The 17,931-nt window shown below is 44.9% G+C and overlaps 1 protein-coding gene across 1 annotated transcript in view; it reads left to right on the top strand.

The window, feature by feature from the left end:
* Positions 1-17,931, top strand: part of ASAP1 (ArfGAP with SH3 domain, ankyrin repeat and PH domain 1) — a 329,695-nt gene that overhangs the window by 236,332 nt on the left and 75,432 nt on the right. Inside the window, 1 exon segment of the mRNA XM_040354975.1 lies at positions 5,389-5,458. Coding sequence (XP_040210909.1) covers positions 5,389-5,458 — 70 coding nt within the window.

The following is a 17,931-nucleotide window of genomic DNA, read 5'->3' as shown; positions in this document are numbered from 1 at the left end:
ACCCGTTTTTCCTGTAAAAAAACATTTTATTACATTTTACTACTTACAGTTTTGGTGTCTTGCCCGCCGGCCTCGTCCGGTCCGGCGTCTGTCTGCGGCCTCGGTGGTGTCCTCCCGGCTTCTCCCACGCTGTCTTCATGTCGAATCCCCGCTTCCCGCGCTCAGTTTGAAGCCTCCACCGACGTATACCGAGCGCAGTACACTCGGGTATATTCGGCCAGGCTCGGCTTCTCACGCATAAACGTCACAGAGCGTGACTACGAGTGAAGCCGAGCCTGGCTAAATGTACCCAAGTGTACTGCGCTCGGTATATGTCGGCGCAGGCATTCAAACACGGCGCGGGTATCGGCGTATATCGCGCACCCACGATTTTGCCCTGATTTTCAGGGCAAAAAAGTGCGCGATATACGCCGATAAATACGGTAGCTACTGCCTGCCAAAAAGTGCTAACACTGCTGAGGATGTGGTTTCCACACATCATGACCGTCTTACTTTAAAACAAAGCCCTCCAGCAGCACGTTGTCACTGCTCCTGTCTTCACCCAATCTTCCCTTCCGGGTTCGTGGCCGAACCACGGTGACATCACCCCAATGCGCAGGGGCACGGGAGTCACGGTCTGCAGCACAAAGCTCTGAATGGACCGCATGTGCAACATCACCGACTGCTACTAATGTAAATCTCTCCTAAACAGGGAACTTATTATAGGCTTACATGTAGGTAAAAATCACTTGGGTGGCTTTACCACCACTTTAATAGTTTTTTACAGATTTATTTTTAGGCTGGACTTGGAAAAGGGGATGCAAGTAGTGATGTTAAATGGAAAACTGCTTTCCTTTAAAACAGCGTTTCTCAAACTGTGTGGAGAATTGCAGGTGTCTCATGGGAAGCTTTGGGGGGGGGGGGGGGGGACTGACCCAGGCTATACACTGAGTGGGCCACCAAAAGCCCCGGGTCTCATAGTGCTCGTTTTACATTAACAACCCTGAGTCCAGTGCGGCAGGCCGATTCTCCAATGGCTCCTACTGTGGCCGCCGCACTGATTGCTAGGAACGCCTGCTGCCTGGCGTCGCAAGAGAGAGCGAGGGGAGGCCCCAGAATTCAGAGCAGAGGAGGATTTAAATTCCACAAGCAGGCAATCATCAGAGAAATCACCATGCAGTTTTATATCATTAGCACTCCCACACTTGTTATGCAACTTAAAGGTAGTGGCAAGTCATGTACTGGGCACTGTGTGAGCCAGAACAAGAAGTTGCTTATCCCTTTAGCAAATGGGGATAAGCTAGGTGTGAATGAATCCATAGACTTGGAGAAATCCATTAGCCATGACACTAAAAACTACAACCACAGCATGTGAGCTCATCATTACAAGGTAAGGCAAACAAATGTCACAGCAATTAAAACAGCAAAACATTTGCTGTCATTGTACAATGCCTTGAACATTTATACAAAGAAAACCTGTTCATTAACCACTTACCCCCCGGAACATATTGCTGCCTAAAGACCAGAGTACTTTTTGCGATTCGGGACTGCGTCGCTTTAACAGACAATTGCGCGGTCGTGCGACGTGGCTCCCAAACAAAATTGGCGTCCTTTTTTTCCCACAAATAGAGCTTTCTTTTGGTGGTATTTGATCACCTCTGCGTTTTTTATTTTTTGCGCTATAAACAAAAATAGAGCGACAATTTTGAAAAAAATGAATATTTTTTACTTTTTGCTGTAATAAATATCCCCCAAAAATATATAAAAAAACATTTTTTTTCCTCAGTTTAGGCCGATACGTATTCTTCTACATATTTTTCGTAAAAAAAATCGCAATAAGCGTTTATTGATTGGTTTGCGCAAAAGTTATAGCGTTTACAAAATAGGGGGTATTTTTATGGCATTTTTATTAATATTTTTTTTACTAGTAATGGCGGCGATCAGCGATTTTTTTTTCGGTATTGCGACATTATGGCGGACACTTCGGACATTTTTGACACATTTTTGGGACCATTGGCATTTTTATAGCGATCAGTGCTATAAAAATGCATTAGATTACTATAAAAATGCCACTGGCAGTGAAGGGGTTAACACTAGGGGGCGGGGAAGGGGTTAAGTATGCCTGGGTGTGTTCTTACTGTGGGGGGGGGGGTGGCCTCACTAGGGGAAACACTGATTTTCTGTTCATACATTGTATGAACAGAAAATCAGCATTTCCCCTGCTGACAGGAACGAGAGCTGTGTGTTTACACACACAGCTCCCGTTCCCCGCTCTGTACCGAGCGATCGCGTGTGCCCGGCGGCGATCGCGCCCGCCGGGCACACGCACGGGAGTCGGGGGCGAGCGGGGAGCGCGCGCGCGCGCCTCCGGCGGCGCGCACGCGCCCCCTAGTGGCGGCTATACGATAGGACGTATAGCTACGGGCTCTCGCCCAGGAGAGCCGACCTGCCGCCGTATAATGACGGTGGCTGGTCGGCTACTAGTTAATCTGTAAAAATGGGCAGAACTTAAAAAAAAATTCTAACATTACATTGAGCCGAGTTGTGAGAATGACATTATGCTGTTTTGTTTTTTTACTTCCTTGCCGTACATACCGTTTTATCTATATTTTCACCGCAGCTTCCGGGTATGTAATCTGCGGGACTGGGCGTTCCTATTCACATGTTAATTGATTGACAGGCTTCCCACCGGCTCATACAGCGCGTCACGAGCTGCCGAAAGAAGCCGGACTGTGAGTCGGCTCTATACGGCGCCTGCGCACCGACGTTCGGCAACTCGTGACGCGCTGTATGCGCCGGTGAACCCACGCTTTAAAGTGATTCTAATGGTTGCAATTAAGAAAAAAAACATGTTCTACTTGCTTGTTCTGTGCAATGGTTTTGTACAGAGCAGCCTCGATCCTGTTCTTTTTGGGTCCTGGTTCCTCCCTCCTGCCAAGTGCCCCCAATTGCTACGGAAGCAATCAAGCAGGCTTCTGACAAACCACCTGCCCCCACCAAACCTTTTGCCTTTATAACCTCTTTAAAGCGGGGGTTCACCCTTAGAGGGCACTTTTTCCCCTTAGCTTCCTGCTCGTTTTCTCTAGGGGAATCGGCTATTTGTATTAAAATATGTGCAGTACTTACCCGTTTTCGAGCTGCATCTTCTTCCGTCGCTTCCGGGTATGGGCTTCGGGAATGGGCGTTCCTTCTTGATTGACAGTCTTCCGAGAGGCTTCCGAGGGTCGCATCCATCGCGTCACGATTTTCCGAAAGAAGCCGAACGTCGGTGCGCAGGCGCAGTATAGAGCCGCACCGACGTTCGGCTTCTTTTGGCTACGAGTGACGCGATGGATGCGACCGTCGGAAGCCTCTCGGAAGAATGTCAATCAAGAAGGAACGCCCGCTCCCGAAGACCCATACCCGGAAGCGACGGAAGAAGATGCAGCTCGAAAACGGGTAAGTAGGGCTCATATTTTAATACAAATAGCCGATTCCCCTAGACCGAACGAGCAGGAATCTAGGGGAAGAAACATTTTTTTTTTAGAAATGGGTGAACTCCCGCTTTAAGGCATTGGCTGAAAATTGTTGTCATCCCTGAGCATTGATCTCCTCATGCCTTGCCACTATATACAATTTATTGCCAAAGGTTTGTGGACATCTGACCATCGCACGTACATGAGCTTATTGGACATCTCATTCCAAAAGCAGGTGCGTAAAATCAAGCACATAGCCATGCTAACTTCACTGACAAACTGTAGCGTACAAAGACACTTTAGGGGATTGTATGTGTCCAGCCTGGTCACAACATCTTTGGAGAATGCCCTTTTTTTGTCCCTGCATGACTAGGTCTCTGTGTGTAAAACCTGCTCCATAAAAACATTGTTTGGTGTAGAGGAGTTCAGGTGGCTTGAACAGAGCTCCAACCTCATTGAACAACTATAGGATGAAGGGAAACTTCACCTGTATGCCAGGTCTCCCCATCCGACATCACTACTTGAACTCACAAATGCTCTTTTGGCTGAATGGTAACAAATTCCCAAAGACACTCGCCAAAATATTGTGGAAAACCTTCTCAGAAGGCTTCATTTCCACTGACGTTTTTACAGCCACTTTTCTGAGCGTTTTTTACAGCTTAAAAACGCCTGTCCATGTTATTCTATGGCATCATGCCCACATAGGCGTTTTTGAGCTGCAAATGGCATATGCGTTTTTGAGCTGTAAAAAAAACGCAGGACCAGGGCGTTCTGAAGCTCCAGAGTAGAGCTGTAAAAACGCCAGACGTTAAAAAACGCGCGAAATCGCTCAAAAACTCTACCGCGGCATTTTTAAAGCTGCAGCTCACAAAAAAAAATGTTTTTTATTTTTTTACAAAATAAACATGGACAGGCGTTTTTAAGCTGTAAAAAAGGATAACAGTGGCTGTAAAAACGCCAGTGGAAATTAAGCCTAAAAGTTGACTGGTATAGCCACAAAAGAGTGCCAATTGCATATTCATACCTGTGGTTTTGGTATGGAATGTCCAACGTGCTCATATAGGTAGGGTAATCAGCTGTCCACAAACTTTTGGCCATATAGTGTAGCACCTAAGGAACTTACACTGCAGGTCCCAACAACTTCTCAGGAGAAAAATGAGCACCATAATAGTGACAACACAAAATCCCACTCCAAATTTTGGATCTAAGGCAGCAGTGCCTTACATCAGTGGTCTCAAAACTGCGGCCCTTGTTAACTGACACTAACAATGAGGCATCATTTCCCCCACCAACACCAAAGAAAGGGCTGAATTGCTCCCAATGACTCCAATGATGGGGCACAACTCCTCCCACTGACATCAACAATGGGGCCCAATGACACAAACAATGGTGCGCAATTTCTCTCAGTGACACCAAAGATGGGGCATTGCTTACTCCCACTGATGCCAGGACCTATTTTTACTCCCAATAGCCACAGTCCACCCCCCCCCCCTAAAGTCTGATGGACAGTAAACTGGCCCTTTGTTTAGAAAGTTTGGAGACCCCTGCCTTAGATGATCTCGCACTGCAGATATACAGCTGTTGAGCTTCAGAACAGGAGTGCCCAGGTAGAGTCACGTGTCAAGTAGTGCGCTCTCTTCCATAGAAACACAAGACCAGAAGGCACATTTCTGCCTTGCTGGGTGCTGTAGATGTAGATGCTTCATGTTCTAGATGTTTCCTAGCACACTTTCTAGCTAGTCAGCGCAAAATGTCAAAAAGGAAAATGGGTGATTTTCTTGCAATTTTTGGTAATTACTAAAGGATAATATGTTACATTCTGGGGAATGGGACAGAGATCACCTGTGTACCTCAGGACCAAAATCCCAGGGGGTTGTGAGCTGATGAAGCTGTTGGGTCTTTTTGTTTTTACTTTTTTATGCTACTATATAACTGTGTAATATCTTTGTTTTAGATTAAGAAAAGTTTGGCAGAGAAGAAAGTGTACAGTAAAGAATGGAATCCTGACAATATCACATGCCACTGTAAGTTTTTGCTGACGTTGCCATGTACTGCATCTCATCTTCATAAATTATACATATATGCCTTTAGATCCCCTATAGTAGGTTGCATATTTAGAGTATATGTGAACCTCACCCTGTAAAACAACCCATTCAGTTCAACATAGAAGTGAGTACGCCCCTTACATTTTCGTAAATATTTTATTATTTCTTTTCATGTGACAACACTGAAGAAATGACACTTTGCTACAATGTAAAGTAGTGAGTGTACAGCTTGTATAACAGTGTAAATTTGCTGTCCCCTCAAAATAACTCAACACACAGCCATCAATGTCTAAACCGCTGGCAACAAAAGTGAGTACACCCCTAAGTGAAAATGTCCCAATTGGGCTCAAAATTACAATATTTTGTGTGGCCGCCATCATTTTCCAGCACTCCCTTAACCCTCTTAGACATGGAGTTCACCAGAGCTTCACAGATTGCCACTGGAGTCCTCTTCCACTCCTCCATGATGATATCATAGAGCTGGTGGATGTTGGAGACCTTGCGCTCCTCCGCCTTTGGATTGCGCATGCCCCACAGATGTTTAATAGGGTTTTGGTCTGGAGACATGCTTGATCAGTCCATCACCTTTACCATCTGCTTCTTTAGCAAGGCAGTGATCATCTTGGAGCTGTGTTTGGGGTCGTTATCATGTTGGAATACTGCCCTGCGGCCCAGCCCCCGAAGGGAGGGATCATGCTCTGCTTCAGTATGTCACAGTACATGTTGGCATTCATGGTTCCCTTGATGAACTGTAGCTCCCCAGTGCTGGCATCACTCGTGTTCATGACACTCCCACCACCATGATTGACTGCAGGCAAGACACACTTGTCTTTGTTATCCTCACCTGGTTGCCGCTACACATGCTTGACACCATCTGAACCAAATACGTTTATCTTGGTCTCATCAGACCACAGAACATGGTTCCAGTAATTCATGTCCTTAGTCTGCTTGTCTTCAGCAAACTGTGGGCTTTCGTGTGCATCATCTTTAGAAAAGGCTTTAATGCAGACCAATTTGATGCAGTGTGGGGTGTATTGTCTAAGCACTGACAGGCTGACCCCACCCCCGCCTTTCAACCTCTGCAGCAATGCTGGCAGCACTCATTTCCCAAAGACAACCTCTGGATATGACGCTGAGCACGTGCACTTAACTTCTTTGGCCGACCATGGAGAGGTTTGTTCTGATTGGAACCTGTCCTGTTATACCGCTGTATGGTCTTGGCCACCGTGCTGCAGCTCAGTTTCAGGTTCTTGGCAATCTTCTTATAGCCTAGGTCATCTTTATGTAGAGCAACAATTATTTTTGTTCAGATCCTCAAAGTTCTTGCCATGAGGTGCCGTGTTGAACTTCCAGTGACCAGTATGACCGAGTGAGAGCGATAACACACCTGCTTCCCATTCACACCTGAAACCTCATGACACCGGGGAGGTAAAATGGCTAATTGGGCCCAATTTGGACATTTTCACTTGGGGGGGTGTACTCACTTTTGTTGCCAGTGGTTTAGACCTTAATGGCTGTGTGTTGAGTTATTTTGAGGGGACAGCACATTTACACTATTATACAAGCTGTACACTCACTACTTTACATTGTAGCAAAGTGTCATTTCTTCAGTGTTGTCACATGAAAAGATAGAATAAGATATTTACAAAAATGTGAGGGGTGTACTCTTTTGTGAGATACTGTGTGTGTGTGTATATGTGTGTATATGTGTGTATATATATATATATATATATATATATATATATATATATATATATATATATATATATATATATATATATATATATATATATATATTTTATGTGTGTGTGTGTGTGTGTGTGTGTGTGTGTAAAATCTCAACCTGGCATAAACAACTTTTTTTACCCCCTTTTTTGTAAGTGATCACATACTTTGTTCTCGGCTGCATAAGGAGCTTATAGAGCTAGGGGAGGAGAAACGGCAGCACACTGATCTACCCACTGAATGGCTGTGCAAGGGGGATGTGTCAGAGCAAGTTTGACCATTGGAGGACAGCACAGTGAGTTCTCAGCACAGCTAGAAAACTGACCATGCTGTGTTCTCATGCCTTATGTGGTCAGTTTTTGAGAGTAAGGCTGCATTCACACCTGAGCGACAAAACGCCGGACGCTTCTGCCGCTAGAGGGGAGAATTCCCATTGAGGTCTATGGAGATGGTTCACATCTCATAGACGCCGAACGCCTGTCGCCTGAAAAAAAGTCCCGGACCCTTTTTTTCAGGCGACAGTGGCGTTTTCCCATTGACAGCAATGGGAAGACTTCTGAAAGAAAAAAAAAAAATGAAAGTTTCATAATCGCGGCAAAATACGCCGCTACCGCCGAACGCGCCTGTCGCTCAGGTGTGAATGGACTCTAAAGGAGAGGGACTGACAGGAACACCAGGGATTTCACACAAAGGAAGCAATACAAAGAGAACAGGATATTCAGGATAAGCCATCATTACCATGCAGACAGTATCCCTAGTGGGCGCTGGAACACATGCCACCCATACTGCAAGGCATCCATGCTAACCAGTAAAGCCCCACACTGGCCATTTGACAACTCTGTGGGATGGCGCCCCCAGAGGAAGAAGTAGCTTCTTTCCTGTTTTGCCATTACTACAAAATAGATCCGCTGATAGAACGATATCACATGTTTTGATGAAAATATATTTACATGATGAAGCAGATTCTCTTTGCCATGACAAATCAGCAGCTGACAGGAGTTGGCAGACAGTTTAGAGCCGACAACAATTAGCCAGTCACTCAGACAAGTCATCCTACTAATACATTCTGTCTAAGCAGCTGCTCGTGCAGATACCATGCGGAGAGGTCCTGGAGGAGTCTGTTACGCCTGGCTTTTGTCTGGTGTCACAATAATGTTCTCGGCAACGATTTAGTGGCGGCACAAAATCTCACTCGCTCAGGGGGGGTGTGAAAAAAAGTTTTCTAACACTTATTTGCAATTTACACTTGCTTCCTTGCCTGCAACACTTGACGTAATGACCTGTGTGTAAGACACAAGAATCCGTGACTATGCTCATTTGTCAGCTTCTGTTACATGCAGTCTGGGACTTCCCAGCATCTGTTCAGCTACAAGTCCTGTGATCCCTCCAAAAATCGGTAATTTGCCAGGGATTGTGCAGCCAGTTGTTAGGCCGCGTACACACGGTCGATCCATCCGATGAGAATGGTCCGACGGACCGTTTTCATCGGTTCACCGCTGAAGCAGACTGATAGTCTGATGTGCGTACACACCATCGTTCCAAAAACCGATCGGTTCAGAACGCGGTGACGTAAAACACACGACGTGCTGAAAAAAACGAAGTTCAATGCTTCCAAGCATGCGTCAACTTGATTCTGAGCATGCGCGGGTTTTGAACTGATGCTTTTGTGTACTAACCATCGGTTTGGACCTATCGGTCAACGGTCCATCGGTTCGATTTTAAAGTAAATTCTCTAACTTTTGTCCGAAGGACAAAAGACCGATGGGGCATACACACAGACTGTTTGGACCGTTGAAACTGAACTTCGGTCCGTTTTCATTGGTTTGGAATGATGGTGTGTACGCGGCCTTAAAGAAAGTGTAACTTCATCTTTTTGGTAAAAAAATAATAATAAAAAATACATAGCATGACAAGTGTTCTCTTAATAAATTTTCACTTATTTTACCTTTTCTAAAATCTTTTTGTGCTGCTCTAAAGCTGGATACACACTATAGAATTTTCTTTACATTTTTTTCCTTTAGATTTACCAAAACCATATAATATGAGGTCAAACCTAAACACTTTCAATTTGTATGCAATCAGGCAGGCCCTCGCACTACATAGTTGAAGGTAAACTAAAGCCTCATACACACGATCGGACTTCTATCGGACAAGTCAGTGGATTTTAGTCCGAAGAGCATTGGCTGCGAAATTATTCTGCATACAGAAGGCAGAACTTTTTCAGCCAACATTCACAAAACTACGTGTTTTTTCTGCTCTTTAGCACCAACCTTTGGGCAACTTCTGCTAATGTTGTCCTTAGGGTTAGCATTATACAAAACAAAATACATCTGCGCTATCTAATAAGTGAGCAGCTACAAAAACCAGTGGACAAAAGGAAAGTAACAAACAGAACATATAAATTGTAGCGCTAGGTGATAATTGAAGTTATAAACACTGAATGTCTGATAAACAAAAATGATATGCCAAAAAGACACCAAGTGACAGATGTGTGGGCAAAAAAACTGATCAAAATAAAATGGAGAAAGTCTAATGTGGTGAGAAGGCTTGCTTGATGTATAAGACTAGGTGAATGGTCCTAGATCAGGGCTCAAGTCCTGCGGGAACGTGTGGGAACGGAGTTCCTGCACTTTTTTCACAGCAGGAACGCAGTTCCCTTTGCAGGACGAGAGCAGCCGAGCCGCCCGAGCCAATCCTTCACTAAGCGGTGATGCCCAGATCGAGTCACTGTCAGGGGCAGGCGAACCTTAGTTCTATACTTAGTTACTGGCCGCTTTCTGTATATGGATTCATCGGGTAGTGTGCGGGTATTCCGTCACTTCCTCGATGCCGAAATGTCTCCTGGGAGCTTTTGTCATTGTTCCCAGGAGACATTGCGGAGGTCTGCCGCGAGTTATTGCGGGATTTAGAAAGAACTTGCTTTCGCAAGTATACCCGCACACTACCTGATGAATCCATATACAGGAAGCTGGCAGTAACATAAAGGATTACTAAGGTACAGTGGATCGAAAAAAAAAAAAACATGCAGTTTAGTAATTATGCATATGGCCGTATCATTTTTTTTTTTTTTTGGTGGGGGAGTGGATCTTGGGTGGGAGTTCCCACACTTTTTTCCCCAGGACTTGACCCCTGTCCTAGTTCAACGATAATTCACACTTGAACGTGATGCACACTTGTGAAAAAACCGCCACCAATTCTGCAGAGGCTTACCGGACTAGTGAACCCTGAAGAGCCTACGCCCAAAGGGTCAATAGAGCTGTGCATACACAATGGATGTGACAGTGCAGGACCAGATCTTCACAAGGCAACAAACAGCGAATCCACCAATCAAAAGGAAGAGACGTCTAGTGCTTGAAGATAATAACCCCCCAACGGTCAAACCATGGACACGATGTGTTGGAAAAGATTGGAACAGAAGAAACACATAGCGTAATACTGTAGGCGAAAATGAAAAGAAGCCTCAAGGGTAAATTTAGTTAATATTATAATAAGGGGTACCGTCATCCTTAAGATCAATATATGGAGTACTTGAGTCTAAGGTCCCCGAACCAAAGAGTCAAGAAGGGAATGAGGGGCCAATAGGACTATTAGTGGTACCGATAAACAGTTACAGAAAGAAATAAGAAAAAAAAAAAAAATTCATAATTTTTATTAAAAGACATCTACAGACAGTTACAGGATAAAAAATGTGACAACCATCCAACAGCACCAAAGTTGAAGTCCCCAGGGTGGGAAGACATAACGATGGGTAGGGGGTTGTAACAGTTCTCAACTAGTTTCGCGGACTGAAAACCGCTTCATCAGGAGAGGAGAGGATCTAAGAAGGTCCGCCAGAGGGGTACAACGAGCGGGACCAGACAACAAAACCCCCACGGTGGCCAGCAAGGACACATATGTGGAGGGACCTTCGGGACAAGCGAGGTAACTGTGGATAGGGGGATCCCGGGGACAGGAGCCCCATGGTGGCACATATTGGGGTACAACTGTGCCAGGTTAGTAGGTGTACGTGTTAGAGGGGACCAGACGTGGTCCAGGCGAAGCATCAGGGTAATGATGCTGCGAGACAAGCAGTGCACTTGGCTGGATAGAGCCACAGCAGTCCCGGGGTCCGGCGAAGGTGCTGTTGGATGGTTGTCACATTTTTTATCCTGTAACTGTCTGTAGATGTCTTTTAATAAAAATTATGAATTTTTATTTTTTTTCTTATTTCTTTCTGTAACTGTTTATCGGTACCGCTAATAGTCCTATTGGCCCCTCATTCCCTTCTTGACTCTTTGGTTCGGGGACCTTAGACTCAAGTACTCCATATAGTAATACTGTAGGCAATGAGCATTTTAATAATGGTTAGAAACACTTACATGAAAGTGGATGAAAGGAACACTTTGATCAAAATGTGCGTGGCAGCAGTGGAGTCACGCGATGCGTTTCACAACTTGCTTCGTCTGGGGTAACGGGGTACAACTAGTCTGGTAAGCCTCTGCAGAATTGGTGGCGTTTTTTTTTACACATGTGCATCACGTTCAAGTGTGAATTATCGTTGATCTAGGACCATTTACCTAGTCTTATACATCAAGCAAGCCTTCTCACCACATTGGACTTTCTCCATTTTATTTTGATCATTTTTTTTGCCCACACATCTGTCACTTGGTGTCTTTTTGGCATATTATTTTTGTTAATCAGACATTCAGTGTTTATGACTTCAATTATCACCTAGCGCTACAATTTATATGTCCTTACGGTTAGCATTGGTTTGGAGCATGCGTGTTTGTACTTTGGATTTTATTCCAACGGATTTGTGTACACGCGATCGGATAATCCAACGGAACACATTTGTTGTTGGACAATTTGAGAGCATGACCATCCAACATTTGTTTTTGGGAATTTCCGACAACAATTGTCTGATAGAGCATACAGACGGTCGGATTATCCGACACAACACGTTCATCACACAATTATTGTCGGAATATCCGATCGTGTGTACAGGCTTTTATGGGAATCGAACAACAAAAGTTGTATAGTGTGTATCCAGCTTAAAGCCTCGTACACACGGTACGATTGTTGGACGACGGAGCTTTTGATTTTTGTCAAAAGGGTGTGTGCCAGGATCTGGTCTTGCATACTAACGGAACGCAAATTGTCATTTGACAAACCAGAACGTAGTGATGTACTATGAGTGTATAAAGAGGAAGTTCATTTCTCAAGTTGCACCCTTTGAGCCCCTTCTGCTAATTTCATGTAAGTAGGCGTTTGTGAGCGTTGATTTGCGATTTTAAGATTGTACAAAACAAATGCAAAGCAGCTTCATTATTATTCCATTAAAGATGAGAATTTTGACATTTCATCAATTGCCGCGTCACAAATGTTAATTCTAGATTACGAACGGTAGTTTATAAGACCCAACTCTTCCCAGTCGTTCCTTGATTCCGCGCATGCATGTTTGTACTTTCATGTGACAGATTTGTGTACTGACCAAACGAAAATCAGACGTGATCCTGTGATAATAAAGCGGTAGTAAACTTCCCTAATATTACAACTTTTTAGAGGCCCTGAGGTAGGTTATGCCACAATGTACAAGTATGCACAGAATATTAGCACATTAGGGTACCCTTAAATTGTCGGACTGAGCCCTCCAGTGCTGCGCTGTGATCAATCCGGTGGGTCCTGAGCGCTTCCATCTTCACCCGGTCTTCCTTCTGGGTTCTGTGTCTTCGGTCACTTGCCTTGGCTGTGCTGCGTTGATGTCATTCCCACGCATGCTCATGTGCATCCTCTCTCTTATCCCCCCTCCCTTACCCCTCACCCCTCTCTCATCCTCTCTTTCTCATCCTCCCTCTCTCTCTTTAATTTAATTTGTTATAACAAAAAATTGTTTGCATATTTATTTATTATTTATAAAAGGCCCACCAAAATTCTCAGTGCCAGGCCCACGATGTTCTTAATCTGGCCCTGCACACAGAAGTTTTTTTTACCTTCATGTATAGAATGTAAAGCCTTCAGCATTTACAAACACTTTGATGTGAAATGTTCTGTAACACAAACAGTACTAACCAATCCGTGTTCCAGCACATTACAGTTAACTGGAATCGATTACTTTGTTCCCACCATTTGCGCATCATTAAAGTGTGGGAGTTGCATGCTGTTATGCACATGTTTTCAGCCGTCTCTGTACTTTATCGTATTTTCTCCTGTAGCGTTTTATGTTTGTTCATTCACCCCTTTTTTTTGTTTTGTTTTTTTACACGTTGATTTTGTTTTCTTTAATCACTCTGTGTTCCATACAAAGCCTGTCATTAATTATGCATTAACGGCAAACCGCGATAATAGACTTTAACGCACAATTATGGTAACAGCCAGACTCCTTAACCAATAGGTGATTTTTCTTTCCAGTGTTTAAACAAGTACCTGTCAAACCACGAGCTGCAAGAAAATAGTAAATGCATGAGAAAATAAATCGGTCTCAGTGCTGCTTCTTTTACCTGATAAAATTGTAAACTTAAAGTGGAACTTCACCCATAACAGTCTGACAACAATTAATGTTCTTTAACAAAGACATACATTCCACATTAATAATTATGCTACCAAAAATAGGGCTGTAAACTGCCCTGAGCTCCTGTTTCTTTCTTGAGGCCGCCATTTTGTTAAAGCCCAGAGTAGTCACTTCCTTACTGAAAACTCTCCCTGTCTGGACTCAAAACCTGTCAACCTCTGTAATTAAAATGTTCGCATTTCCAGCCTTGATTGTATGTCTTGGCTTAGATAGAGAGGAAGGCTGACAGAAGCTTTACAGTGCTGAAGTTCACAGGCTGCCAATGAGGGAGAAAGGAGAGAATATTGGAGAGATAAGATATGACATTAATCTTATAAGTTTACCTATTTGTGTCTCCCCAACATATAGAGTTCATCCTGTCACCTCTCCTGCTTTTCCTTTCTCCCTCCCTAAGACTAGCCATATATTATGCAATTTTCTGTCCTTCAACCATGGGTTGACGGACAGAAAATCGATTGATTTCCCCCATCAACACTGAGTTCCCCCTGCACTTTTGTATTTTAACAGCAGGTGGTTTCCCCACCATCAGAATACAGTGACTTTACAATACAATACTATACAATGCTATTGCCATCGGCAGTGATCACACAAAAAAAAAACTGACAGGCTGGTTCTACCGAAGTCGATCTAAAGGAACTGGACGAATTTCGATCCATCTATGGCTGACTTAATCTGTGTTCCCTCAGCACAGTCTGCTACATTTCTATTGCTTTCTTCCTCTTCAGCAACAGTAAATCTTAATGCTGTCAGCTGATCGGTATCTAGATGCCCTGATTTAGGCACAGTGCCAAAAAATGGAGAGCAACTGAGCATGTGAAGAGCAGGGTGAAGCGGTGTATTACTGGACTTTAAACCGTATAGGCACTTATTTTTTTTATGTTTTACCTAGATATACCTGTAAAAGGGGTCAGCCTGTAGTAATCTAGCACAGGGGTCCCCAATCCACCGGTTCTGGTCCGTGACCTGTTGGGGGCCAGGCCGCACAGTGGAGGGTTTGGCGGCAGCTCGATCTCTATTGTAGGCTGCTTGTATTGCTGCCTGTGCTCCCCCTCTTGTCTGGTCAGCAGCAAGGGTCCTGTATGTGTTTGTTGTTTCCCGGGGGGGGGGGGGGGCGTCAGGAGGAGGAGATTAGCCACTGCTTATAGTAGGGTGAGCGGCGGTCAAACGAGTGAAGCTCTATCCCCTGTCAATAAGTGGCGGCTATTCTCCTCCTTCTGATGCCCCAGGGCACAACGAAAACATACAGGACCTGGGAAAGCCACCCTTCTCCCAGGTGCAAGGTGAGGAGAGATGAATGGATGCAGGAGTCTGGTGCTCTGAGGTGGAGCTCTGTGCAGTCAAACCTCTCTGCTAATGATCTGTATGCGATTTCAGCCATACAGATAGTATGGCTTATATTTCACTGCATTCGGTCCAAACACACACAGGGCCCTTTTTTTGTTCGGACCAGAATCTGAACGCATGGGTGTTCACACCCATGCGATCCGAATTATGTCCGAACTGTCAGTTCGTAGTGAGATATGCGAGCTGAACTGGGGGCGTCATTAACATTGTATGTCGCTCCCCAGCAGTTTGCATATGGCAGTGTGAACTGCTGTGCGAGTCGGGTGCGATACCGGAACCCACAGTGGATTCGCAGGGTTCTCGCACCGCACCAGTGTGAACCGGCCCTGAGTAATGAACAGATCAAGGTTCTGGGCTCCCAGTTAGAGACAGCTCCACTCAACAGACACAAGGGGCCAGATTCTTAAAAGGCTTACGACGGCGCAACGCCATTTGCGCCGTCGTAAGTCCTAATCTGGCCCGGCGTATCTATGCGACTGATTCTTAGAATCAGTTACGCATAGATATCCCTTAGATCTGACAGGCGTAAGGCTCTTACGCTGTCAGATCTTAAATGCATTTTTTTTCCTGCCGCTAGGTGTCGCAGACGTCGTTTTCCCCGTCGTCTATGCAAATTAGGTATTTGCGCGAGATTCCCGAACGTACGCGCGGTCGACGCCGAGAATTTACGACGTTTCCGTAGCTTTTGCGACGCGTAAAGTTGCCCCTGCTATATGAGGGGCAACCAACGTTAAGTATGGCCGTCGTTCCCGTGGCGAAATTTGAAAAAGTACGTTGTTTGCGTAATTCGTCCGTGAATGGCGCTGGACGCCATTTACTTTAACGTCGAAACCAATGACGTCCATGCGACGTCATTTAGCGCAATGCACGTCGGGAAATTTTAGGGACGGCGCATGCGCAGTACGATCGGTGCGGGAACGCGCCTAATTTAAATGATCCACGCCCCCTACCTGGATCATTTGAATTAGGCGGGCTTGCGCCGGAGAATTTACGCTACGCCGCCGCAACTTTACAGGCAAGTGCTTTGTGAATCAAGCACTTGCCCGTAAAACTTGCGGCCGCGTAACGTAAACGAGATACGTTACGGCCGCATAGTTTTACGCCAGGAGTGCTGAATGTCGTTTATTTCGGTAGCAGGACTGAAATACTGAATACCCCTGTGAGGGAAAATACTGTGTTTGTTTGAACTTCCTTTTACATAAAAGTGAGCAAAACCAACCCTGAAACCGGGAATAAGTGTGTGCCGGAGTCCTTAAAGCTCTACGTTTGATGTGAACCTCTTACACCATGTAAAATGATCCTATATTCATATACAACACAGACCTCTATACATTTTCTGTCTTGGACAAAAAGCCCTGTATCCATCAATAATGAACATGTAACATTGGTCCTTGCTGAAAACTCCTGCTGAATTATTTACAGCCATTAACGATCTTTAATTCGCGTTTCAATAATGAGTGACTAATATGACAGTACTGAGTGAAGTCCGTTGTTAACAGAGCCGGTTAGGCTTCTCTCTCGTGTTTTCTCCCCTCAGGCCATATGATGATGTATGTGTGTGTTTGGAGCTCTCACTGCTTTATGTTCTCAGTTTTGTTTCTGCACCGTTTAATCCTTCACTACACGAAGGGATTATTGGTGATTTAACAATACAGGATGGGTTGAAAACTGCAGGCTATGTGTAAATATTTGTTCTTCCATTGTATTGTGCACATGAACTCTTTCTATTGTATGCATATTTTGGCATGTATAATTGTCTTTTTACCAAGTACAGGGGGTCCCCGGGTTACAAACCATATAGGGTCTGTAGGTTTGTTCATAAAGTGGAGTTTCCATCCCAAATTTTTTTTTTTCATTATTGTGCTCATTAGACCTAAAAAAAGAAAAGAAATGCCTGTTGCTATGCGGTCCCACGAAATCTGCCTTTGGAATCGCCTAGGATTCTGACATCATCTCCCTCTAATGATCCTGGGAAATGTGTGTCGTCATTTCCCAGGATGCAGTGCGCCACCCAATTATCACTCCCCATCCAAGACTTCCAGGAAGTAAGTGCTTGTGGGCTTCACAATGTCCACAAGCAAAATGACTACGGTGTGGAGATAGTTTTATAAACTATCTTTTTTGAATAACTATGCGGAGCGGGGGCGAATTGTAAAATAGTAAGTGACCAGATTTATATTATAAAAACGCAGGATGAAAGGACATACATTTAAAAAATGCTAATTGTGGTTGGAACTCCGCTTTAAAGGGGTTTTCCACCCATTTTGTAAGTTTATTAAAAGTCAGCAGCTACAAAAAGTGTAGCTGCTGGCTTTTAATAAACCGACACTTACCTGCTCCACGGCTCCAGCGACGCGCCGGACGGGGCTCCGCTCCTCGCCCCCCCCCCCCCTCTTCATGCTCAGTGTGGGCACCCGGCCGTGACAGCTTTCGGCTTCACGGCCGGGCACCCACTGCGCATGCGCGAGCGGCCCGGCGAGGCGCCGTCTGATTGGACAGGCGATCGCCGAGGACCTGTGACGTGTCCTGGGCAATCGCCTACAGCAGCCCCTTCCTGTAGGTGATTAAGCTTAATCGCCTAGGCGATTAGGCTTAATCGTCTACCCGGAAGGAGGAAGTGGGACAGGAAGTCCCACTCCTCCTGAAGCCCCCACTCCCCCACAAAAAAATTACATGCCAAATGTGGCATTTGAGGGGGAGAGGAGTGGGTTAAGAGGAAGTTCCAAATTTGGGTGGAACTCCTCTTTAAGTTGAATCTCTAAGTCTGAACAGGTAAAAAAAATTTAAGTGTAGCTCCAGCCCAAAATATTTTTTTTAGCTTTTTGGATAGCATGGG

This window comes from Rana temporaria, chromosome 5 (assembly GCF_905171775.1).
Source record: "Rana temporaria chromosome 5, aRanTem1.1, whole genome shotgun sequence".
Lineage (NCBI taxonomy): Eukaryota > Metazoa > Chordata > Amphibia > Anura > Ranidae > Rana > Rana temporaria.
Note: the sequence above shows the minus strand (reverse complement) of the source record. Positions and strands in the feature narration are given on the sequence as shown.